The sequence below is a fragment of the Drosophila sulfurigaster genome, chromosome 2L (genome assembly GCF_023558435.1).
Source record: "Drosophila sulfurigaster albostrigata strain 15112-1811.04 chromosome 2L, ASM2355843v2, whole genome shotgun sequence".
Taxonomy (NCBI): Eukaryota; Metazoa; Arthropoda; class Insecta; order Diptera; family Drosophilidae; genus Drosophila; species Drosophila sulfurigaster.
Window position 1 is genome coordinate 229998 of NC_084881.1, and position 27494 is coordinate 257491.

Below are 27494 nucleotides of genomic sequence, written 5' to 3' on the forward strand. Positions count from 1 at the left end.
TTGATTTAATCATTTTTATTTAATTGTACCTATTTTATTACATTTTTTTGTTTAGAAGTAAGAATTTTGGTGATAAATAAATTTGTAACATGATGTTTGGTTTTTTTTTTTGTTGTCAAAAAGAAAAAGGATTTGGTTCCATTTTTTTTTTTTTGAATACGGAAGTATGTTGGATGAATATATGTTAAAATATTCCATTATGCAAACTACAAGAATATTGGTTTCGAATAATTGACTTCGGCCCAACTTTTCCAGAAATTCAATCTTTTTGTCATACGATTTATTCGTCAAAAGCATGCATAACGAAAAGTGCGCTAATTATTAACATTTGTATATAGTAGTTTATGCGGTTCGATTGTTACACTTACATTTTATACATTGTTTATAAATTTAACTAGTTAGATAATAATGGCGTCATTACGCTCATACTTATGTACTTTTGTGGAAATTTCTTAAAATGTAAATGTACATACATATATAAATTATTCCTATATGTATTAATTCAACATAATTACAGTTTATATATTATTTGGATTTTGTTGTAGTTCTGAAGTGCATTTTTTCACAAATTAATTCAACTATCTTCGGTCCTGCATGACAACCTGCTTGAAAGCTCCCGATCGCACACTTGATTTTACTTCATGACCACCCAGTGAGGCAGTACCATCTCGAGCAATATACAGCTGCAGACCAGACGCTACAACGAAGAATTATTAATTGATGTATTTGAATATACTTAACTGCATCGATAAATACTTTCTGCAGACTCAGGTAGCTGGTCAAGCTTGGTGTCTTTCAAAATTTCATCTATTAATGAGTTAGGATTGACGCGTGTCTCTTCTACTCGATCCGAAACTCGAGGCTTATCATCCAGAGTGCCTTTCTTACGTTTCTCACCACTGTTTTTCGTGCGGTCGAGAGATCCAGTTTCACTTATTACTAACGAACCAGAGCTAGGATTCCTGTCGGATCGAAATTAAAATATTGTATGAATGTTAAAATGTTATTACGATTGTCATATTTTACTCAAGAACTATGTGTGTACGATTTGCTTAGACTTGTAACAAAAAATTATCTTTATAGTATAAGCATTAAGAGGTGCAATTAAAAACATGGACAAGCCTTAAAAAACGACTATTAATATTATCATGCCTTGATATGATACTTAATGTGTATGTGTATGTTATAAATTAAAAATCATAAATTAAAAACATTATAATTATTTAGGTCACTGTTTTGGAGGCATCATTTTTTTAATGTTCTTTGCTTATTCCTGCTCATTACATTGGAAAAATGATAAAATAGAACAATTGGTGATCATTGCATGAATGAAATATTTGAATGATTACAAATATTTGTTCATAAGACTTTAAAATATTTCACTCCTTTTAAAAATAATCGAAAATTCTAAATTGTGCAAAGTTTAGGTGTTCACTGTAACAACATGGTTAATATCTTAGAAAACTATTTTAAAATTTACATTGAAAGGGTTTCATAATTTTTTTAGTTAAGCAAATTGATTTGAAAACTAATTAAGTCTACACACTCTTGTTCGAGCTTTGGCAATTGTCTTGCAGTAAACAGTTTTGGTTCATTCAAAAATATATTTTATATATGCCCTTAAATGTTAATGTTTGCAAAATGCATTTGTTATCAATTGCTTAATTGTACTATATATGGATATGCCGCTCAACTCACTGATATTTTACTATCATAAAAGATAAATGGAAAATTATTTATATCGGGAAACAGATCGCACACAAAATCATATTTAAAAATTATACTTCATAGATAAATATTATTAAACAGTAAATCATAAATATTTTAAATGATGCTTCAAATTGGTGATTTTTTTTGTCAAGTTTACTTTATATGCAGTCAACTTTAAGCAAATAAATGATAACACATGTTCTATATACATATATACATAATATGCATACATATGTCAACATCAAAATATTAAATAGTGATATAGTACAAATAGAAGTACAATTTTTGCTACAAAACGAAAATATTCAAACAAAAAATGCTGTCAAAAAAACCCACATAATTGTAACACTGGGCCTGCGTATTATTTGTGTAGTGGCTAATGGTGAAAGCGTTGCACCACAGAAAGAACTTGTTGTGGCAGAAGTTAAAGCCGACGCCTCTGCAGCAGCAGCTGAAGTTGAGAGCAATAACGAGGCAGCTGAAGGATTCGATCGCATACTGGAAGCATCAGTTGGGCTAGTCGCCAATGAACTTAGAATATCTCCTGATATAACACTTCCTAGCCTGTGAATACTACCATGACCAGTGGGTGAATCAATGAGGGCTTGTTGCTGAGGCGGTGAAACATCGTATATATCGTTGCAGTTGCTCGTATTACATTGGAATGTGACTGGAGCCCCACTGCTGCTGCTGTTGCTACCGTTTGACGAGGAGGCAGAGTGATTTGAATGTGTACTTGTTAATGTTCCATAAGGTGAAGAACTAGAGACCAAAACATGCGTTGCAGCTATACCAGATGCTGTTGTTGATTGCTGCCGATTACTGTTGCAAACGGTGTTAATATTGCAAGTACCACTGCTGCTGCCGCTGCAATCGAAGAAACGACGCGGAACTCCGCTGAAGCTTCTGTTATGTTGTTTGTTTTTATTTATTTTGTATTAATTTATACACATATTTATTGTTTAAAGAGGATTTTTAATTTCATCGTTGGAAGAAAAAGTCGAAGAATAATTTGCAAAATATACATAATAAATATTGAATCAAATATATTTCAAGTAAATTATTTTGTTCCCTATGTACAAGAGTATATGTATATAACTCTCTTTCTACTTAATTATATTCAAATAATATTATTCAGCAGGAAATAATATATTTTTTGTTTTGATTGAATTGTTATAAAGAAGTTTTATTTTTTAATCCAGTCCTACATTTCTATTAGAACTTATTTGCATGTAGAAATTGATTTAATTTAAAATTGACTGATTAGGTTTAACCTCTGAGCAGAAATAAGAATGTTATATAATCACTACCTATAGGTAGTATAGAATTACCTTCTATATTCTATATCTTTTCGTGTGCCAACAGAAAATGTATAAAACATACAGAAGAGAACTCTCCGACCCTTATAAACACTTTGAATTCAGAGACTATAATTACTTTAATAATACTTATTATTGCTCGCAGATAAAATCAAATCAAATCGAACCGGCTGCTGTCGGGAGTTAATTGGTTTACCTGACAATCTGGTATATTTTAAATGTTGTAGTATATATAAAAAATAACACAATCACTAATAGTTACCGAGATCTAAATGCACATATGGACAGGCTTGGCAGTTGATAAACTTCATTTAACTTATTAACAACAAACTTTATTGATATAATTGTAAAAATTATTATTTAGTTCAATGACAAAATAGTAATATAAGAACTTCCACATAACAAATATGATTATAACGACTATCCGGCTTATTAAGAATATATGTGTATACTCTATGAGCTATTTACCCATTTGGTGTAGGGACTAACTTAGTAACATAGGTGGTCTAATGTAACGTCCTTAAGATGAAAAAAGTAAAATTTAATGAATAAGTAAATTAAAACATGGCCAATTACATAAAATGTATTTAATGTGCTAAATTTAAATGATCCACTAGGTACTACTGACGGTCAAGTTTTTTTTCACCCCACCAAGTGTAATATCGGATAATATATTATGTCCTAAAGGCTAGAGGTACCACCACTTATACTTATCAAGAAAAGAATGTAGAATTTTGTATATGAAATGGCAACTTGACAACAACATACAAGTATATCGACTATCTTAAACGTAATGAATACTCAATGACATTTTTTACAAAACAACTGTAGCCGATTTGTCAAATGTAAGTATATATATTATATTTTATCAATAAAGATAATAAAGCTGCTTTAGTATATTTAAAAAAGTTGGAAAATCTATAATAAATTGGCTTAATATTCTTCAAATTAAGATATAGAAATTAAAATATTTCTGTTAACGACGAAGTCGATGTCTACACTAAATAAATTTTGAAGGGTAACATTTTTTTTGACGTGGCATCAGAATTTCGATATATAACAAAGACAGATAATAATAACCCTGGAATTATTTTTATTTTTCTACATGATATGATTATTTTTCAGGGAACTAACATAAATTTAACAAGAAAGTTAGCCAAGTGGGCTCAACTGTGAGATACCCGCTACCTCAATAAAAGCAAAACAATGCGAATCAGGTATTATTGTTAAAAATAATCTCAAAAAATTATAAAATTAATATAATATATTAATATAATATATATATATAATATAATAATATAATTAATCGTTTTCAAAACGAAAACGAAAACCGGAGCATGCCTGATAATTAATAATTAATATACCAAAATAAATATAAAATATATCATATACCATATTTTGTGTATACTACGTTGGGTCACCCGACTGCAAAAAATGTGGCAGCAGTTATTTAAAAAATAATTGTATATGGCAAGAAACGGCTTCTTGTGACGGGTTTTAGTTGCTTTGGTTGACAATCTGGTATATTTTCACTATTTACTTATGTGCATTGTAAGTGTAAAAAGCCTTCGGTATATTTTAATATATTTCGGTACTTTAATAAAAAAAAATAATTTCACACTGTTTTGCTGTTATTAGCTCACTTAATTGATTAACATGGAGTTCAGCGCAAAAAAGCGATTTAGTTAAATGGAAAATTTTCGCTAGCTAGAAGTATTTATAAGTCCGTAATCGTATTCACTATTTTCATAAAAATTAAAATTATTAATAAAACATTTAATTATCTAAATAGTATAAATAACAACAAAATTAATTGCGATAGCAAAATGAGAGACGTGGTTACAGATACTTAAATGATAACGAATTAAGAACTTTAAGCGCTTTAAATGACTGTCTGTAGGCACGAAATAATAAGCATTTAACGATTAAAAAATTAATTTGTTATTGAGCGCGACGCACCTCATAAGATCGTTTACAGCACTCGTAGAACGTGGTTTGACCATGTAAGACTCCTGCGTGACCAACAGTGTGGACGACGGATCACTCTGGAGCCTGCTGCGGTAAGCAAGTTCGTATGGTGTATGTGACATTAGTGTCTCGGAATCCGTGAAGTCAGTTGGCGAATCGATCACATTATACGTGAGCATACGATTTACGTAGCTACTAGCCAAGGCTGACCTATCAGCAGAATGTATTCGACGATTTAAGCTAGGCCTGCATTCTGCAGTAGGTGTTAGAAACTGATCAGATTCAGCACTTTCACTAAGAGCATCAGGAATGGTTCCCATAGAACGTATCTTGTGTATAGAATGGGATGACATTTGCGCATTCTCACTGATACTCCCTTGACCAATAAACTTAGCATTGCCTATCTTAGCTTGTTTTAGATGTGTCTGCGAATTCTTGACGTATAATTTGCTCGATGATCCATCTGATGTTATGCAATTGTTACGCAGATTGCTATTATAATACATATGAAGATATGTGGGAGAACTCGATGGTTGCAAATATAATTTTTCCTTTATGCTTTGAAACTCATCGCGTGATAACTTTTTGGAATAATTATCAAAGCAAAGATTGTTTAGCGACTTCATTTTAGGTAGTTGAGCATGTTCATATAGTTGCTTCAGTCGGCGCGGTGAATTGCGGTCCAGTTCCAATGAAGCCTTGTGAAACTCCATTTCCAGTATGGATAAATTTTCCATGGATTTAATTTTAGCCACACGTGGCGTGTGATAATTCTCTTCCAAACCGGAATCGTTATCGCCGAAATCTTCATTGGGACATTCATCTGATTCGCTCGTATCCCCATTGTCATAATACTGCGTTATGTTTAAAGGAGACACGCTGTGGGTAATACTTGGTTGCCGCAAAATTGGCAGGGGTAAATCGGCAATGGGCGTGCTGAAGTCCTCAACGCTCGAATGATTCTGACTGTCATTCATCGTTTCATTAAGCGTAAGATAAATATCATCGTTCTCATATTCAATATGTGTCGTTAGGCTAACATTTAATTTATGCGGCTGAGGTTTACTGGTTGATTGCAGAACTGAAGGAATTAATTCATGCTCATGCACAAGTGCCAATCCTAGCCCCTGACTATGTGCCATTTCTATCTCATTCTGGTGTCGTTTAGTTGGTATATTCAATTGCATAGCATTTAGAGTTCTGTAATTTAGTCTATTAAGCAGAAAAACGGATTTTCTAAAACCACTCAATTTTTATTACAACGTCCGTCAATTGATTATTTGAATTTTGGTTTAGTTTATATGAATAATTTATTACATGTTGGTATTTGGTTAGATGACCATTTATCCGAATTATTAGTTAGGTATCATAAAAACAAAATATTGGTAATAAAAGAAACAAAGAGGATTAAGCAAATTAGAACAAATATAAAATAAAATAAAATTTATAAAATTAAAAAATATAATATATAAGAATAATATCAAATAGCCTATATTACGGGTTAATTTATATTTTTGTCGATCACTTTTATAGATATGGTGCATATGCAAATATTTATATATTCACGTGGGCCGTCTTATATAGTACATAACCCATAAATTAATTATTTAAATGACATTAAAAGTTAATATATGTAATATGCTATTCCGATGAAATCAAAAAATAACTTTTAGGCAAAAGATTTTCAAAAATTAGAGAATTAAGAATGATTTGTATTTTTGTAAAGAATATTAGATAGGCCTTTAAACATATGTGGGTAGTTATGTTTTTTCAATAACTTCTAAGATTTTTGTTAGACAGAAACGGACAGACGAATACAGTCGAATGTCCTCGACTGTGAGATACCCGCTTCCCATTTTTGAAAAAGGCTAAATATTGCGGTATTATTTTCAACATATACCGAAAATACTAAAAATATGCCAAATGGTATGTTTGGTATATCGATATAGTACACCGTTCAAAATATACCATAGACGGCACAATGGACCAGATTGTCGGCCAAAGCAACTCAGACCCCTAGTAAGTAGGCATTTTTGCCCATACAAAAGTATTTCTTTAATTACTTCCACAATTTTTATCTGATCGCAACCAAATTTTCAGGAATCATAACTACTATAGTAATTATTGAATGTGCCAAAATTCGCAACTCTAGCTTTAAAATTTGATTTACGGGGGCGTGGTAAAAGTTTGAAACAAACTTGATCTGCGTGCAAATAACAAATGCTGTCGAAAAAATTATAGCTCTATCTCTTATAGTCTCTGAGATCCAGTGTTTCATACGGACAGACGAACAGACGGACATGGCTAGATCGTCTGTTGACGCTGATCAAGAATATATATACTTTATAGGGTCGGAGATGCATCGTTCTACCTGTTACATACATTTCGTGCCGGCACAAAGTTATAATACCCTTCTACCCTATGGGTAGCGGGTATAAAAATTTTGTTGGCGCATTTGATGTATATTACTTTAAGAGCATGAAGTATCAAATAAAGTTATTAGAATTAGGGCGAAGCGAGAGCGCAATAGAGCTTTCGTTCTGCTCTCTGAGCGAATTCGCCTCGCTTCGCCACTCTAGTTAAGTTAGGCTTAATGTAACCTAACATAGAAACATATGTAAATGCAGTTGAAATTGAGAACTCATCAGCGCGTCATCACTCTCTCCGTTTTCGCTTTCGTTGTCTTGCAACGACAATTAGGTCCATTCTTTGTTCGCGAATAAAGCGGAAAAATATAATATCATACAAACTCTTGTGAGTTTTCAAATTGCACATTATATATGTGTATATATATATATATATAAACTATATATATATGTATATATATATATACATATATATATAGTTTAGTATACATTTAGTATGTAGTATGTATATACATATGGGTAATTCCATGACGGAATTTGTCCCGTGCGAAACCCTTTATATTGAAAATAGCATAAACTGAAACAATTTTAAAAATAAGAAAAGTTTGTTTTTTTAGCTCTAGATAAAAACTTTAATTAGAGCTAAGAATAGTTTTGGAATTTTCTTTCTGTTTTGTTTTCTGTTGTGATAATTGCAAAAATTAACCAATTCGTGCGCACAACCAAAAAAAGAACGAATTTATATATTTTATCGTAAAACAAGTTCCTAAGTTCCTAAAATCAATCTTAGCTCTAAATATAGTGCTTATCTAAGCAGCTTTAAGAATAACATTCACATAAAAATTGTTTCAGTTTATGTTATTTTCAATGCAGTGCACTGTAAAAAGTCTCGCACGGGACAAATTTTGCCATGAAATTACCCATATATATGTTAGTTTTAGTTAATAAATGAGTTTTTGAATACGAGAGCCAGTTTTATGTATATATTAAATATCTATATATATATGATGAATTTATATATTTTGATAATATATATATACATGTATATATTGATATAAATAAAATACTATTATATTTATATACATTTATCAATATATAAAAATATATAAATTCATTTGTTGATTGGTCGTTTGCTGAAAAAGGTAAAACTACTGCGACGATAGTCCTAATTACTTGCATACGCTTTACGTGAGTTCTTGTCACAAGTGACTCCATTTCACGGTGCACGAAAACATCGATCAATTAAGGCGCTTCGACTTTCCGCAGATACACAATGGAAAAACAAACTGTTTGAGTAGAACACTTCCTACTCAGTGAGGAGATATGTCTGCCGATCTCTGGTCCTACGGCAACCGGCTAAATGACACAGCTCCACACCTAACTACTACCCAACAAAACACAACCCGTGAAAACCGGAATTGCCTCGTACGATCCACCACGCGGCAGACTATAGTTAGAGGGAATGTAAAAGAAGACAACCAAAAACGACAACATAAATAATGACATTTTGAATTCCCAATGCAAAACGAATGCGTACTTTATAATTTTATGCATGAGAATAATTAATATTTAAAAAGAAAGCATGGCAAATTCTACATAAAGTGTAGCGGCTGCCAATTTCAAAAACACATTTGAAAAGACAAATTAGACATAAATTTGAGCGAGTTGACTAGATGACCATAGTGCGGTTAGGTCCAAACTTTAAACTGTTTTCTGTAATCTATGCTCGATTAAAACAATTTGCATTTTACTGTAAATTTGGTTAATAATTTGGTTAATTTAATAATGACAAGATTTCTGTGTTAACCGTGGCCTAATCTGGTAAAGTATATAACCTAAAAAAAAAATGATGTTAATCATGGACATGGTTTACCACTCTGAAGGACATTAGTTTGGTAATGATTTTATTATACATATAATCTAGACTGCGAAGCCGTTGAGGGAAAATTAATTATATATGCATATTGAATAAGGAGGAAGGATTAAAAAAAGGTGTAGTAAAAACATTGTCTACGTGTCCAGTAAAGGTCAGCAGAGGTACACATATATTTCATAAACTTGTAAAAGTGCGGACAACATTGCTGGTCTCACTTTTGAAAAGAAACCGTAAAAGCTATACGCTTCTTGTGTGAATTGTCATGTTCTAACATGTTGAGCACCAAATACGAGTACCCCATGTGAGTTCTATTATACTACTCCAGCTGTTTTCAGTATTTTCTATCACATGTAAAAAAAAACGTGGCGCAATCAATAAATACAAAAGAAAAGTGTTTAATTTAATCAATGACTATTATAAAGGGAGAAAGCACTTGTAATGTTTGCACCCAGATCACTTTTGTTTAAAATTTCTGCCAGGACCACTCCCGCCCTTGCAAAGCGACAAACAAGAGTAATTTTGAAGATATAGTCGGTATATAGTCTATATATAGAATAACTATTGTATTTATGATTCCTAAAAAGTTGGTTGTGATCGGATAAAAATTGTAGAAGTTATTTAGTCAAAACTTTTGTGTCGCAAATTACACCTCTTGCAATGAGGTCTAAGCTACTTTGGCTGACAATCTAGTATATTTTGTAGTACTTGTGACACTCGGTATATTTTAGAATTTTGGTATATATTTTTTAAGAATACCACTTTTTGGTTTTATTCAAAATGGTTAGCGGGTATCTCACATTCGAGCACACTCGATGGTAGTTTTTTCTTGCTGCTACTTACAATCATAACTACAGACTTTATGATTCCTCTTTATATTATGATATAGTCAGATAACAATTGTAAAAGTTATTTTGAAAATAATTTTATACAGCAAAAGTTGGGACTGCTTTAAGTATGGTAAAATTTTTAATTTAATTTAACATTTAATATCTATTTGATATATTAATTTTGTTTAGCTTTTATTAAAAATGGGTAGCGGGTATCTCACACTCGAGCACACTTGACCAAAGCTTTCTTGCTTATAAATGAAACCTAATTTTTAAAATGAATATATGACTTTTTTATTCTTTCGTTACTATTAATAAAGGCATTACACTATAGGAAATTTGACCACTTTTTCTGACCAAAATTAATATCGAACGGAGCATAATTAAATTCGCTTTTTGGGATTAAGTTAAGACAACCATAGTTTATAGAAATTAAAAAAAATTATGGTCGTGGAACCTACCCTACTTAATATAAAAATAAAAAATATGTACAATTTATTTAAGGTAATTTTTTAACATAATCTAAAATGTTTTGATAGTCGTTCGCTTTTTCTTTAAATAGAAGTTGCTAGGGAGGTGTTTATAACAATAGTAAATTAAACTTATTCGTGCAGCAATAAGTAATAACAACGCATTTTAGTCTTTGATTAGATAAGCAAACCCATATTAAATTATATTATATTATATTAAATTACCTGAATTACAAAATATATTACATGGATATACTCTGGTGGACGCATTTGAAATCTTCACTCAATAGTGCAATAAGTGTCTTTCTTAAGAGAGTTAAAATTTGGAGCATTCAAACATATAATAAATACTCTCCTAATTCAACCTAATTCCAAACATTTAACGAATATTGTTTAGATTTTCACTATCCACAACTTCAAAATTGTATGAAAAACTTAATATTAGGTTGCCATTTTCATGAGCTCTGTTTATCAGCTGTTATTTTCTCAGTGGCGACATCTATTGAAAATTCTAGTATGCAACATTGAAGCTTGATTTATTCTGAACTTTTATAAAATGGGTTTAGGCCAGAAAAAGTAGTCAAATTTAATGCAACTGTGAATAATAACTCGCTGGACAGATACTGAACTGCACACCAACATATACTACATCTTAGCTATGTACATTGCACATACTATGTTTAACCTATGGACTTATGAATCAGAATAATAGCTGTCAATAGAGGCTTAACATCATTTCGAAACAGTTCTGATAAATGTGCATCCAAGCAAAAGGTAATTATATCTGTGAAAAAAATATTTTTCCAGATATAATTACGCTTTGATTGCTAGTAAGTTAAAGTTTTATATTGACATTTCTGATTAGGCTGGGAAATTCGTATGTGTGGAGATACTACCCTTAATAAATAACATTTGGATGTGGATCTTTATATAGAAATGATGACTTTTTTGCATCATTAGAAGGTGGTGTTGTGGTTACTAAACCATATCTATACGATGCATACAATGAGCTGAGCTTAAACAAACAGTCGTACAACAAACACAAATACATACGTGTGAATGAAACAAGTTTTGCAGTCTATGACTAGACAACTCACATTGTAAAGCGTATTCTAAAGACGAATAATATCGTTTATTATATCTTCGAAGCCTATCCGATGTGTCTAGTCTTAAAACAATTAAAGCCAAATAGCTGCACAGGTCCACGAAGTGAGTGTATAATTAATATCACATTGGATTCGGTACTGTATTATTCTGAATGTCAAAGAATTACAATAGGTTATTTCATATGTACTATGAAATAAGAAACTTAAATATGTTAACTATTTAAATATATTTTAAACTTTTATTCACACTTCGTGGGCTGAAAAGTCCCGGGCCTTACACATAGATTGTGCAAGTTTTATTGCAGTCACCTTTTTTTCAGTTAATACAATCCTTCAGAAGACAGCTGCTAAAATTTCATGATATTCTATTCATTAGTTTGTAAGTTATTGAGCCAAAAGTGACACTACTTTTTCCATTTTCACAACAATGGATCAAATGCAATTTCGTCTTCTAATCTTACAATGCTTCTTGATGGGGAAAAATACCGTTCAAGCAAAGCTTTGGCTTGAAAAGTGTTATGGGGACTCCTCTCCATCAGAAACAACAATTAAACGTTGGTTTGCTGACTTCAAACGTGGTCGTAGAGACACCGATGATGCAGAGCCCAGTGGACGTCCAAATGGGGAGGTCACACCAGAAAACATCAAAAAAATCCACAAAATCGTTTTGAATGATCGAAAATTAAATTTGCGTCAGTTAGCTAACATCGTAAAGATATCGAAAGAACATGTTGGCTTAATATTGCATGAGCATTTAACAATGAGAAAATCTCTTCAAAATGGCTGCCGCGTTTGCTCACTTTTGACCAACAACAAAAATGTGTTCATGATTCAATGACAGTGACAAAACTACATGAATTTAACTTCGAATTGCTCCCACATCCACTAATTCGCCAGATTAGGCTCCCAGCGACTTCTGGAGGTTAGCAGGTTTCGCACGATTGAAGAGGTTATCACTGAAATTGAAGCCTATTTTGAGGCAAAAAATAAATCGTTCTAAAAAATTTATATTGAAATGTTACAGCGGCTCTGGAATGATTGCGATGCTCTTGATAAAGATTAAGTTGATGTGTAATGCCAATTTTGATCCAAAAAAAGCAAGTTTTCTTTGTCAGGCCCGGGACTTTTCAGCCCATGTGTTATGTATGTTTTACAAACTACCTAAAGTTATATGGGATTTTCCTGAAATATGTTAAAATTTCTCGATTATTTTCTGGTCACTACTTTTTACCTAAATTACTTTCTTCACATTTTTTTAAATTTTTATTATCACAATTCAAGATTATACGTAAATGTATGAATTCATCAAAAAAGTGGATGCTTGAAGAATTAATTTTATTACATACATAACTTCAAACGGTACTAAATTTGGAATTTAAATATATGTTACAAATAATAAATTTAAATGGACCATAAATTATCAAAAGGGCAGATTTTTCAATGTTCCCTTAAAAATTGTCTATCCGTCCGTATGATACACTGGATCTCAGAAAGTATAAGAGATAGAGCTATAATTTCGACAGCATTTGTTATGTTTGCGCGCACATCAAGTTTGTTTCAAATTTTTGCCACGCCCACTTCCGCCCCCGCAAATCAATAAAATCGAATAACAAGCGTCATTTTAAATCTAGAGCTGCGAATATTGGTGTATGCAATAATAACAATAGTAATTATGACTCCTGAAAATTTGGATCAAATAAAAATTGTGGAAGTTACTCTCGTATGAGCAAAAACGCCTACTACCTAGGGGGTCTTAGTTGCTTTGACTGACAATCTGGTATATTGTGCCGCCTATGGTATATTTTGAATGTGGTACTATATCGATATACCAAATATACCATTTGTTATACTTTTTAGTATTTTTGTAGTATTTTCGTAATTTTTATTTTGTAATATTTATTAGGCAAATGCAATTATTAAAAAACAGATGAAATCACATTCATTGCCTATTTCTATGGCGACAATATCCCAAACATAAATTATTGCAACTTGGTTGCTTCATTTTTTATTTTATATGCAGCCTTGCTTGTAAGAATTTATGAATAAAAACAAAATTATTATTATTCTCCAAATATACCGAAAATACTAAAAATATGCCAAATTGTATATTTGGCATAAGAAAGCTACAGTCGAGTGTTAGATACCCGCTACCCATTTTGAATAAAAGCAAAATATTGCGATATTATTTTCAAAATATACCAAAAACACTAAAAATATGTCAAATGGTATATTTGATATATCAATATCGTACCGCTATTTAATTGCTGTTTAAGTTTCTGGCCTAGGTCACTTGTAGCCATATTAGGACGAATTGGCTATTTCTCAAAAAAACGTTTGGACTTTTATCGACAAAAGCTCCATACAACATTTTCATGTGTGACCATGATTGATATCGATAAACGATTAATTAAAAAACCTCGGCAGAAAAATGTAATTAACTCGTGAACACTTTCGAGCAATAATTTTTCACAACTTTCGACGTGGATTATCATGAGAAGAGTGCATTGATGAATTTAAGTCTTTGTATGGAGATGAGGCGCCATCCTATAGTCCTGTGAAAAACTGGTTTATTGAATTCTATCGTGGCCGATGTTCGCTCGAAGATGAAGGTCGTCCAAAAAGAGTCGTTAGCCAGAAAACATTGATGATGTGCGTGAACTGATAATACAAGATCGGCATCTTTGGACATTTTTACCACCAGAATACATTCTATATTGCATGGTCGTAAACAGGTTAGTTTTGATTAAAATACATTCGCGGTGCTTCAAAAGACATTTATAAGATCATTACAGGTGACGAATCGTGGATCTATGCTTATGAGCTCGAAACAAAACAGCAATCGACCGTGTGGGTCTTTGAAGACGAGCCAAGTCTGACAAAAGTTGTTCATGGAAGAAGCACTTCGAAGCAAATGGATGCCTTATTCTTTGGTTAATCTGGTCATGTGGCGACTGTTCCGCTTGAGCAACGTTTGAGTGGTACACCACAATTTTTTTTGCTTAAGTCCTTGTAGAAATTCGAAAATCGAACAAAAGATGGATCATTCTGCACCATGACAACGCGAACTCTGACTTGGCACCCAATGACTTCTTTTTATTCCCGCAAGTTAAGAAAAAAAGGCGTGTTCAACGATTTTCGATACCAGAAGATACTATTGAAGCGTTCAAATACCATGTTTTGGAGGTACCTCATTCGGAGTGGAAAAAGTGTTTCGACAATTGGTTTGAAAAACAATAAATTCATTTTTGATGATAAATATTAGCTTTTTCATGATTAGGCCAGAAATATAAATAGCAACCCTCGTAAGTAATCGTTTTTATCCATACGAAATTATTTCTTTAATAACTTCTGATCGCAGCCAAATTTTCAGGAATCATAATTACTATTGTTATTATTGTATACACCAAAATTCGCAGCTGAAGCTTTAAAATTACGTTTGTTATTCGAGACTTGTTGATTTTCGGGGGCGGGAGTAGGCGTGGCAAAAATTTGAATCAAACTTGATCTGCCGAACAAAATTTATAGCTCCTGTTTAAGGATGCAAAATTAAACAAACTCAAGGGAAAAAGAATTTTTGTTTTAATTTTTTGTACTTTGGTTTTTTTTAAAGACTTGCAAAGCAAGCATAGCCTAGTCGTAGTCCATATCTAAATCGCAATAAAAATCAATGTGATCTCATAAAACAGCAGGTATCTTTCGAATCTTAGCCATTTGAAATCCGATGATCTATGAAATGAGCGAAACGGTGCAAGATTACAAAGTTTTTTTCTAATGTTTGAATTTAAAACCGGAAAGACATGCATCGATTTTTGTCAGATGAATTTCAATTAAATCATTGCTTTTATTTAACACATTTTAAAGTTTTATCACATTGAAGTATAGCATCTCTATTGGTTGGTTACTTTTTGTTTAGTCAACAGGGGTGTGCGGGCGATCAATAAAGTTTTAGTATAATTCATTGCAAAATTTTAAAAATAGAGTAATAATATGCCATGAATTAGAAATTTTGCGTCGACTTTTGCCAACAAGCACTTGCGAACGCAAATTGGCCGAACGGTTAATAGCCGAAAACCCAAAAGAGTAAAAATGATATAAAAAAAAAAGAAATACGAAGTACTAACAAAATATCAAATAATGCGGATCTCACGTATATAATTTGTCTGGCCCAAAAAACAATAGAATAGTTTTTGCATTATTTAGCTATTTGACGACAGTCTTCAAATGTTGAGAAAGAGTACCACCCAAAACCCAATAATCTGAAGCAATGTTAAAAATATTTCCACAATTTTTTATATTGCTTTTTTGCAAACATTTGATTGAAAACTAAACCATATTTGTTTCAAATTGTTAACCAAGAATTTATCATTGTGACGATCTTGCTTTTAAGGGTCGCAGTAATGGAATAAGAATTATATTAAAATGGCAACATTGATTTCAAAACGTATAAGGAGATTGTTTAAAAAAAAGAATAATAGTTGTGTATGTGTTAGTAGTGTATTTAATTACTAGTAGTCTTGCATTGATATAGCTTTGGCACGAAAATTTGATGAAGGCATCATTTTAGATTAATAATTCGAACGCAAAAGTCATTTCATGAACTATTTCTAATTAATGGACCAAAATTTTGAAACGATTTTGTTGGTTAAATATCCTAGTCCCACCACTCTTTCGATCAAATAATTAGAATCACTGTTCTTTTATTGTGACTTATTTTTTTATACACTAAAATTGTATAAAATTTAATGTCTTATCTAATTATTCAAGATTATTTAAATTAAAGTTGTCCGTTTTTATACTGACTTATTAAAACTGAAAACATACATGTTTTCTTTTTTTTTTTATTTACTTACCTAGCATGGTTCGAGTCACCCTCGGAACTCTGGCGTGAATGCTGACTATGAGAAAAACTACTATAACCCGAACCTTTCGACATCTGAAAAAAAGGTAATACTATATGCACATATATATTTTTAATTTTTAATATTAATTCTCACTTGACTAGTATTACTAGAATTTCTGGAATGACCCATTTCCGTGACAGCACCTGTATTAACTACTCCAATTCCGCCACTCCCACTGCTACCGAGTCCACTAACATTCAAAGGGAGTGTGGTCCCATTATTGTTACTTCCAATGGTGCACAAGGCAGGTTGAGAGGGTACTATGACTGGTGTTGCCGCACTGGAAGAAGCTATTACATGTTGTAGTAAATTATCCGAGGTTAGAGTAATTGCAGATTCAGAGGACTCGGATAATCCCGAGTCTGCTATAATAGGTGCTATGTGAACTTCTTGATCTGTATGAAAAATAAAATTCATAGGTTTAGATATGTATATTGAGTAATATGTAAAACATACCATCATCCTTGGCAACAGACACGGGACGAGTGCCAGGTGATGAAATCGTACTGGAAACGCCCCCCAAAGGAATAATAGCAGCTCCACCGCTACTGCCAATATTGGGTAAGACCGCAGCTGTTGGCATTTGCAGCCCACTGCACGCATCATCGTCCGCAGATGCCGGTTTACACTGCTTGCTCTTCAGACTAGACGTTGGGCTACACCAAAAAAACAACAGTTTCATTGTCATTTGCTTAAACCAATTACATTACTTACGCTTTAAAGAGAATATCACCGCTCAACATATGCATTTTTATGCTAACTCGTAACATAGAGTTATCCAAACGATGACGCGAATCATAACCTTCGAGAAGAAAGCGTCGTGAAGTTAGGCCAGCACCAGCATATTCGGCGAGGTTTAGATCAATAAAACCTAGCTTATAATAACTTCGACCTCCTTTCATTTCCTTTCGTATTGAAATACGCAAATGACAAGGATCCAACACGCCGGTAGAAGCATTCGCGCTCATTTTACATGGGAACTCAAAATTACGATTCCATTCCACCCGATGATTGCGCACTTCCTCGCTAATGTCGAAATGAAACGATCAAGGTTTTATATTTAAAAGGGAAATCGAGACTTCCATATATTTACCGGCTACTATACTCTTGAAATGAGCCGCCATCCAATAATCGTATCTTAGCAAAGAGTACCTCGTTAACGAGTGCTACCTCTACCAAATCTTGAAGATTCACTTCCACATTAAATCTATATTTTTTTTCATCATAAAGGCCATACCAGGGGCGCTAGGCCCAAGTAACGTCATTAATTTCTTCCTGATACTTTATGATCTTGGTTGGCGTCGTAAAAATGTTATCTATTGCTTAGGCGATTGTCCAGGGTCCACTAGGCTCACGCTTTTAGATTCAGTGGTTTCTTGGCCTTAATTAATTAATTTTTTTTTCAAACTCAAGCAGCGTTTTATTTTATTTTTAGGTAAATTCGATTCCAATTGGTTTTTTTCTTCTATATATATTCTATGCGATTTGGTCTCTAATTTAATGTGTAGCAACCTATAAATGCAAAATGAAGCTCGTCAGTGTTTTATTTTATTTTTATTTTATTAATAAAATTTGTAATTTTAAAATAATAAATAAGAATCATAATAGTACGTTGTTCAACGACAAAAATTACTTGGCAATAGACTACATACTTTCACACTTTCACCAAACTAACAAGTAAGAAAGCTACAGTCGAGTGTGCTCGACTATGAGATACCCGCTACCCATTTTCAATAAAGGCAAAATATTGCGGTATTATTTTCAAAATATATCGAAAATACTAAAAATATACCAAATGATATGTTTGGTATATCGATATATGTAGTACACCATTCAAAATATACCATAGACGGCACAATGGACCAGATTATCGGCCAAAGCAACTAAGAGCCCTAGTAAGTAGGCGTTTTTGCCCACACAAAAGTATTTCTTTAATAACTTCCACAATTTTTATCTGATCGCAACCAAATTTTCAGGAATCATAAATACTAATTAATATCTATATTTCGCAGCTGTAGCTCTAAAGTTACGCTTGTTATTCGATTTTTTTGATTTGCGGGGGCGGAAGTGGGCGTGGCAAAAATTTGAAACAAACTTGATTTGCGTGCAAACATAACAAATGCTGTCGAAAAAAAATTAGAGCTCTATCTCTTATAGTCTCTGAGATCCAGTGTTTTACACGGACAGACGGACAGACGGACAGACACACAGACGGACATGGCTAGATCGGCTCGGCTGTTGAGCCAAGAATATATATACTTTATAGGGTCGGAGATGCCTCCTTCTACCTGTTACACACATTTCCTGCCGGCACAAAGTTATAATACCCTTCTACCCTTTGGGTAGCGGGGATAAAAATAAAGTTAAAATGTTTGTTTTCTGTCTCTTTAACAAAAATCTAATATACTTATACGTTTCTAAGTAGCGAATATTACGGTGAAAATAATTTAATTTTTATAAATCTCTCTTTTGAAACGTCTTTTGTCGCAGACTTTGCTTAGGCAAATAGATTTCCACCCGCCCATCGCATTCGCACTTCACATTAGTGAAATTGAGTGTAGTTAAAATATAATATAATATGATTGCGTGCAAAGCTAACAAGTGTTTGTGAGAAAAAATTATAAGTATTTTATAGTGTCTAAATCCACTGTTTCGTACGGACAGATGCACAGACAGACGGACTTGGCTATATAGCCTCGACTTTTGACGCTGATATGTAGTATAAGTGGTATACTTTGAGAATAATACCGCAAAATATATTGCTAGCGGGTAGCGGGTATCTCACAGTCGAGTACACTCGACTGTAGCTTTCTTACTTGTTTGCTGTGGAAGCAGCAAAGCGGGACACGATCAACTGTGCAAAAGCTGACTGGGTGTGTAAGCAGAGCATTACATACAGTGGTTCACAGCTTATTTCAACCACCACCAACCGACAACTTTGAGTTAGTGTACTGGTCAAACTAAAAGAGGTATTAACTTTATTTAAACGCAGGATTTTAGTTTAATGTTTTAATATACAAGATACTTTTTCATTTATCCTCTAATTTTTTGTTTACTATATAAAATTATTGAAAATCAAAAAAATGCCAAAAAAAAGTACCACAGCTTATTTCAACCAGCTGAAAATAACTAAATATAAATATGTATATGTATTTCCTATGGGTAGCGAGTATAAAAACTATGAGTGTAGATAATATGATAGTATTCAGATGATTTCTAAAATCAAACTTATTTCAATAACGAATTTACGAAATACTTATACAAATCGGCGATGTCAGTTAATAGTATATCCCTTGTGAATTAACCTTATTAATTATTGAATTAATGCTTTTGAAAGCAATTTTCCGATAAGAGAACCACTTCTGCACACTTTGTTTTTGGATTAAATTTCTGCCCATTTGTAATTAGAATAATTTTGGGAAAGTGGGCGTGTTCACGCCTACGGGAAATATATTTTTTTTAATCAAATTTCTTTTAAATATGGATAATTTTAAAAAATATAAATTTGATGAATTTTGTCTTTTAATAAATTGAGTTTTTTGCTGGTTTAATGAAATTACTTATTCACATTGGCTCCAGATTATTAATGGATTAAGACTCAATAGAAAATAATTTTTTGTTATGCGTTAACCTATAATAAGAGCATTATTAAGGATCTCTAATTTAAGCAGAGCTTTTATATTGTTCATTTAAATGGACTTAAAATATCTCAAATTTCATGGAATTAATTGTCCGATTTTACCAATTTATCCCTTTTTTTTGGTAAAATTGCTCATATGAATTATACTACATATAGCCATTCTATAAGAGTTATAAAAAAAACTCAATTGATTTTCAAATTATACCCTTCTGGTTTCGATCAGTATTAAAGAAATACTTTTGTATGGACACAAACGCCTACTTACTAGGGCTCTTGGCTGACAATCTGGTATATTGTGCATTCTATAGTATATTGTGAATGTGCTACTACAAATATACCATTTGGTCCCTTTTCAGTATTTTTGTAGTATTTACAGTATATTTTGAAAATAATACCGCAATATTTTGCTCTTATTCAAAATGAGTAGCGGTTATCTCACAGTTGAGCACACTCGAATGTAGCTTGCTGACTCGTTCTCTAATTGGAACATGTTGGATGACACACTTTAACAACTATTTTTTTACGCTTCACATAACAAAACACATAGAATAAGCCACACTATTTATAAAAAAATTTTAACAAATTTTAATTCCTGGCACGCAACATTATTTTGCATTCTTTTCTGATGCAACGCCGCCAATATCGAGGATTAGCGTTAACTTTTAAAAATTGGTTCTCGGTAGAGAAAAGTTGTCGGCTTGACCATAGTGAACCGTTGAATGCGTTTGTACACACTAGTAGACCCAATGAAACATACGTGCGGCTGCTTTTAGTTTTAGATTGAAGATTCCCTAATGAGTCAATTTTCTATTATGCAAAATTGTTTACTACTGTTGCCCTACAAGTCGCATTTCTGAACTCTGTATCTTTGCAATATGCATAAGACTCACTGTCATGAAGGGGTAGAGGTAATGGTCTCTTCTCAGGCAGCAAATATGACTTTACAGTATGGTTTTCATTATTAGTCAAAATTATTGAACTATGGAAAATCTATCAGCTGATCAAGTTCGCGAATCAGGCCCCTTCCTAGTTTGTGGGTTCGACCGTGATTGTGGTCGTTTTAGCTTGTTTTACGTGTAAGTCCTTTAAACTGGAATTTGTTGTGGATCTGTAAACTAATTGTTTTCTATGACTCTTAAATAGGTTTGTCAGGAACAAAGATGTTCTTCAGGAAATGTATAACTAACGTTGTCAAAGCTAGCAATGTACTTAAGAAACACAGAAAACTCGGATCAGCGTGCATTACAATCAAAAGAGCTTTTTAGTTTATAGTTTGTGAGGGGACGAGCTGACTAAATGATCAGTCAGTCAAGGTGGAACCACCTCTTAACACATACCAATAGCGTCGCCAAGCAACGATCTTAACGATAGAGAAGCCCTCACGCCAAGACACCTGCTGCCATCCCAATCCACTTTACGCACAAGCAACAGAGCAGACATCTACGGCTGCGAATACTGTCATCGTATCAGTATCAGTTTTGCCTAAGATGGTAAAATCTTCCTATAGCGCAACCAATATTTGCTAGTGCTAGTTACAAAGACACAACTACGCACACAAACCGGCAAAATCTAATGCCCAACATACATATAAACTGTTTTTTTAAATATCCAATAATTAGTAACATAGCTGTAATAAAACAAGTAAAAATGAATAAAAGCAAAACAGTGCGGAATTTGCCTTAAAATATACCAAAATAATGTACCGTAAAAATACAAAATATATATATATATATATATATATATACCGAATTGTATGTTTGGTATATTGACATAGTACTATATGCACAATATACCATAGAGTGCAAAATATACCAGCTAAAGCAACTAAGATCCCTAGAAAGCAGAAGTTTTCCCCGCACAAAAGTTTTTCTTTAATATCTTCAAAATTTTTTTATCTGCTCGCAACCAAACTTTCAGGAATAATAATGACTGTAGATATTATTGTATGTGCCAAAAATTTCACTCCAGCTGTCAAATAACACTTGTTACGAACAGATGGACATGTATAAATCGTCTCGGCTGTTGACGCTGATCAAGAATATATATACTTCATAAGGTCGGAAATGCCTTCTGTGCCTGTTAGATACATTTCTTGCCGATATGAAGTTATAATACCCTTCTACCTTATGGGTAGCATAACATCAAATCAAGTTTGTTACAAATTTTTTTCACGCCCACTTCCGGCCCTACAAATTGACAAAACTCGAATATCATGAGTAATTGTAATGCTGTCGCTTTCTTACTTGTTTTATACACAAATAAATATTTAACAGTTGATTTTTCAGCTGTTATACCCACAAGAACTGTTGAGCTAACATTTTGAGTATGAGGCATAACAGATTGATGTTTTGGTAATTCATTGACCATAACATTTTTCTAATTGCAAATAATGCAATAGAAGAGAATACTTGTCGAATGATATGAAGGAGATTTGAGTACATAAATGGTTTACTTATTATTAAACGTCGATGCTTTTAAGCGAATAATAAATACATTTACCCAAAAAGTAAATGGCATGCTAAATGACGCAAGATTAGATAAAAGTTTCTAGGGTGAAGCTCTGTTAACAGCATTATATTTAGATACAGACTTCAAGCAGTATCCCATATGAGATGTAGTGCATTGAAAACCTTACTTCAAAACACTTGAAAGAATTCCGTTCATCAGACAAAAAGAAGCAAAGCAAATATATAACTTTCTTATATTCCTGTCTTCATACGAGGGTGGGCAGATAAAAAGTCGGTCTAACAAAGAAAAAATTCGTAAATATTTTATTCGATTAGTGTTTTCTATTAGCTGATTACTGTGAAAGTTTCATGCGGTTTAATCAACACTGATAATTTTGGCGCGACTTTTAGCGCATTTACTTTTGCATTGTCGTCAACATGAATAAAATCGAATATCGTGCTGTCATAAGATTTCCGTTTTTAAAAGAGAAATCCGACGACGATATTAAAAAGGAGTTAGACAAAGTTTATAAGGATTCAGCTCCATCGTTTTCAACAATAAAATATTGGACTGCTGAATTTAAACGCGAGCGGACAAGCATTTTTGACGATGATCGCCCGAGTCGTCCCAGAGAGATGACAACACCAGAAATTGTGGATAAAGTACATGGAAAGATGTTGGATGATCGCCGAATCAAGCTGCGAGAGATTGCAAATGCTCTAAACATTTCTCGGGAACGCGTTGGAAACAGTATACACGAATTTTTACACATGAGTAAGCTTTCGTCAATATGGGTGCCGCGATTGCTCACAATGGAAAATAAAGGTAACCGCTTGCACATTGCGAAGGAGAGTTTGGCATTGCTTAACGCAAACAAAAACGAGTTTTTTCCTTGTTTTGTGACTGTTGACGAAACCTGGATTCATCACCATACACCAGAGAGTAAGGAACAGTCAAAGCAATGGATTTTAACTAGAGAAACGGCACCGAAAAAGGCAAAGATCAGTTTGTCGGCCAACAAGGTGATGGCAACGGTTTTCTGGGATGCCCGAGGTGTAATTCATTTGGATTATCTGGAAAAAGCCAGAACAATTACGGGAGAATACTATTCCAATCTCTTGGGACGATTTGATTCGGAGCTGAAGAAAAAAAGGCCGCACATGGCGAAGAAAAAAGGTTTGTTTCACCAGGACAATGCTCCCGCTCACAAGAGCGTTGTCGCCATGTCGAAATTGTGTGAATTGCACTACGAAATTCTACCCCATCCACCCTATTCTCCAGATTTAGCACCCTGTGACTATTATTTATTTCCAAACTTACAAAAATGGCTTGGGGGTAAGAAATTTCAGTCAAATGAACAGGTAATCTGTGAAACACACTCCTATTTTGAGGACCTGGACAAATCTTATTTTATGGAAGGTATTGGGAAACTGGAGGATCGGTGATCCAAGTGCATAAGTCTAAAAGGAAATTATGTTGAGAAATAAAAAAAGCAAAATTAAAAAAAAAAATTATTTTCTTTGTAAGGCCGTTTTTATAGTAGCCTACCCTCGTATTATATATGCACATACGATTGGAACACCCGATAAAGTTCAAAACCAAACTTTGATTTGCAATCTTTTTAAATAGTTTTGTATTGTTACTTATTTTGTATCTAACAAATTTATTGCTCCATATCTTTACAGTCGGTTTCGTTTGAATTGGATATTCTGTCCATAAATGAGTGATGTTCCTCGCCAGATGGAGCTCCCAACCATGTACACAGCCGCGGCTGTAAACTTTTTTGATAGTTTATGCGAAGATGTTGGTGCATTTGTGTAGTTTACTTATTTATCCATACCAGACCCCTTCTGGAGCTCCTTAATATGGTAAACTCCGCCTTAACCTTTTCGCATTGTTCATAAATAATCTTCCTATAGTTTTAAAACAATTTTGGATATTGATATTACGATATGCCTGAAATAGCAGCAAGAAATTCGAGGGGCTATGTAAAATCGAAGAAAGTTTAAATGCCAACCCTCCCTGTCCAGCCATAGAAATATTTTTAGATCCTTTACTTAATAGTACTAAAGAGTAAAAATGTATGTTCACACAGAGATATCATCAAGTACATAAATAATATATATTCTGACAATCAGTCTATTTTGGATTCTCGATAGTTCGATCTAATTTAATAATACCCGCTAAATTCCACAAATGACACCCAGATTTCAGCAACTATAAAAGTTGCAAATAACTTGTTGGACATATCAAACATCGATATTATTAAAATTAGGCTATTTTTTCAAAAGTAACTTGTAATGGATAAAAATTTGGATGTACAAGACGATGTTCTAGTTGTGAAAACACTAATGGCATGTTGATATAGAATAATACGATTAGCAACAAGTAAGAAAGTTACAGTCGAGTGTGCTCAACTGTGAGATACAGAAGTATTTCTTTAATAACTTCTTTACACCAAAATTCGCAGCTGTAGCTTGAAAAATACGCTTGTTATTCGAATTTATTGAATTGCGGGGGCGGAAGTGGGCGCGGGAAAATTTTGAAACAAACTTGATATTCGTGCAAACATAGCAAATGCTGTCGAGAAGAAATTATAGCTCTATCTCTTATTGTCTCTGAGATCTAGGTGTTCATACGGACAGGCGGACAGACACATACTTACATATACGGACAGAGGGACATGGCTAGATCGTCTCAGCTGTTGATGCAAGAGTATATAGGGTCGGAGATGCCTCCTTCTACCTGTTACATACATTTCCTGCCGGCACAAAGTTATAATACCCTTATACCCTCTGGGTATACCATATTTATACCTACCGGGTATAAAAAGCTTTTTAAAACCATATCAGTGTGTGAGTGTGGGTGCGCAAAAAACGCGACACACATTTTTTGACGATTGATTAAAAAAAAGTAATAGAGCATCTTTAAAAAAAAAAAATTAATTTTCTCAAACTACAAATATGTACAAGCAAAGCAATGGGAATAAGATATCGGTATACCAACTGAATACATCGAAAACAAATAATTATATAATAAACAAACGTGGGTAACACAGTATTGTCAGTGATTTGTCTTAAGATAGAACAGAAAAAACTTTACTTTTAAGTAAAATACGTATTAATCGATTCGATTTAATTCTACTAAATTCTCCCTGATTTAAAGTGTTACCACTCTTTTGTATCCGAATTGAGATTAATTAAAAAAAAACACTGAATATATTGAAATCTTGTAAATTAATTAAAGAAGAATTAATTTCTGTACAATTCCTATTTACAATTTATTTGTGTAATTGTTGGTCGTCATGCAAAAACATGTGTACTATTGCGATTGTGTGTCAGCATAGTGACTTCAATATGATAGTAAACAAACATGTAAGGGAAATGAAAGTACGGCTACAGAAGTCATTTTTAACACGATAATTATAGAAAGATAGCTTAATTTAAAAATCCATACTTTTCTTCAAATTTGATAAAAATCTTTCAAAGGGGGAATGTTTGGTAACACGCATTTATAAATTTACTCAATCTTGGAATTTTTGAGAAACAATGTATGCCATAACAAAATTACTAAATCTCTTCTACTTATTGCTAAAATTTGCTTATAAAAATAAATGATAAAACGCATTTACATATATAAGTTGACTGACCCATATTATTTAATACATAATATATTTATCATCAATATACATACATATGTACATATGTATATTTCACCTATTTTATGTAAACCAAAAAAAAAACAACAATAACTTCTTAATTTGATTGAGAATGTGGTCCACGTTTTACGATTACTCAAACTTTTTTTCGGATTTTCCTTAACTTTAATAATAATCTTGTTATATTTTTCATTTTACCGATGAGAAATTATACGATTCGCAAATGACGAATCCTTGCAGGTATACAATATAAGTACATATGTACATGCATACATGGATGTTCATATATACATATATTTGCATATAGGCATGTATATAGAAAATGCTCATTTTTGTTTATGTAAAATTTTTTGCTATACGTTTTTTAGCGTATCCTATATATCCTCATGAAAAAATACAACAAAAACCATGACACACATTTAAATTTCTTACATATTGAGATTTGTGTATATGCTGATACATTTACATATGTACATGTCCAGATGCATATTTTTGAGATTCACAGCAACAGTTGAAAAGGCAAAAACATAAAAATCGAATTCTACTAATTAAAATATTCGAGACACATCTAAAAATATACACACATGAACATACACCTGAACTTGAAAATAAAAATTAAAGGGAGTTATTCCTTCTGTCTAATACAATCCTAATTTTTATAACAGTCGCTTTGTATGTTAAATATTAATATTAATTTAAATTTCATTGTTCTTTTAATATTCGTACAACTTATGTGCATTGTTCGCAAATACTCATGTATGTATGTATGTATGTATGTACAAGATTAATCTATCATTACTCAACTCACATTAGAAAATAGATAAACAAATTCCGGATTGGTCTTACACATACATATAAATGTATATAAATAACCATAATTAATAAAACCAAACATTTTCGTCGAGTAAGGAATAATTCTACACCGTAGTTAACTTCGCCCACATCACAAAAACATACATATGTACATACATCTTTATTCATACATACACAAAGGCACATTTCTAGGACTCATGTTCACACTACGTAATGTTATTTCTAGAGGAAAATATTATTGTTTTTTCGTTGATTTTTGTTTTGTTGTAGTTACATTCAATTTTGTTAATATTTATTGGGTTTGCAATTTTGTTTCCATTTCAATAAACTCCATTCAAATTACATTTCCAAGCAATGACCATAACACTTGAGAATTCGATTACTTCTGTCAT

The 27494-nt window shown here is 32.6% G+C and overlaps 1 protein-coding gene across 1 annotated transcript; it reads right to left on the reverse strand.

Moving 5' to 3' along the window:
- LOC133839649 (uncharacterized) lies at positions 1-27494 on the reverse strand. The gene is given in 10 exon segments (XM_062271287.1): positions 1-697; positions 757-962; positions 4989-6197; positions 16493-16575; positions 16637-16938; positions 17000-17199; positions 17258-17569; positions 17637-17763; positions 17766-18055; positions 27277-27494. Coding segments are annotated over 9 exon segments (2601 nt in total). The 5' UTR covers positions 17809-18055; positions 27277-27494; the 3' UTR covers positions 1-578.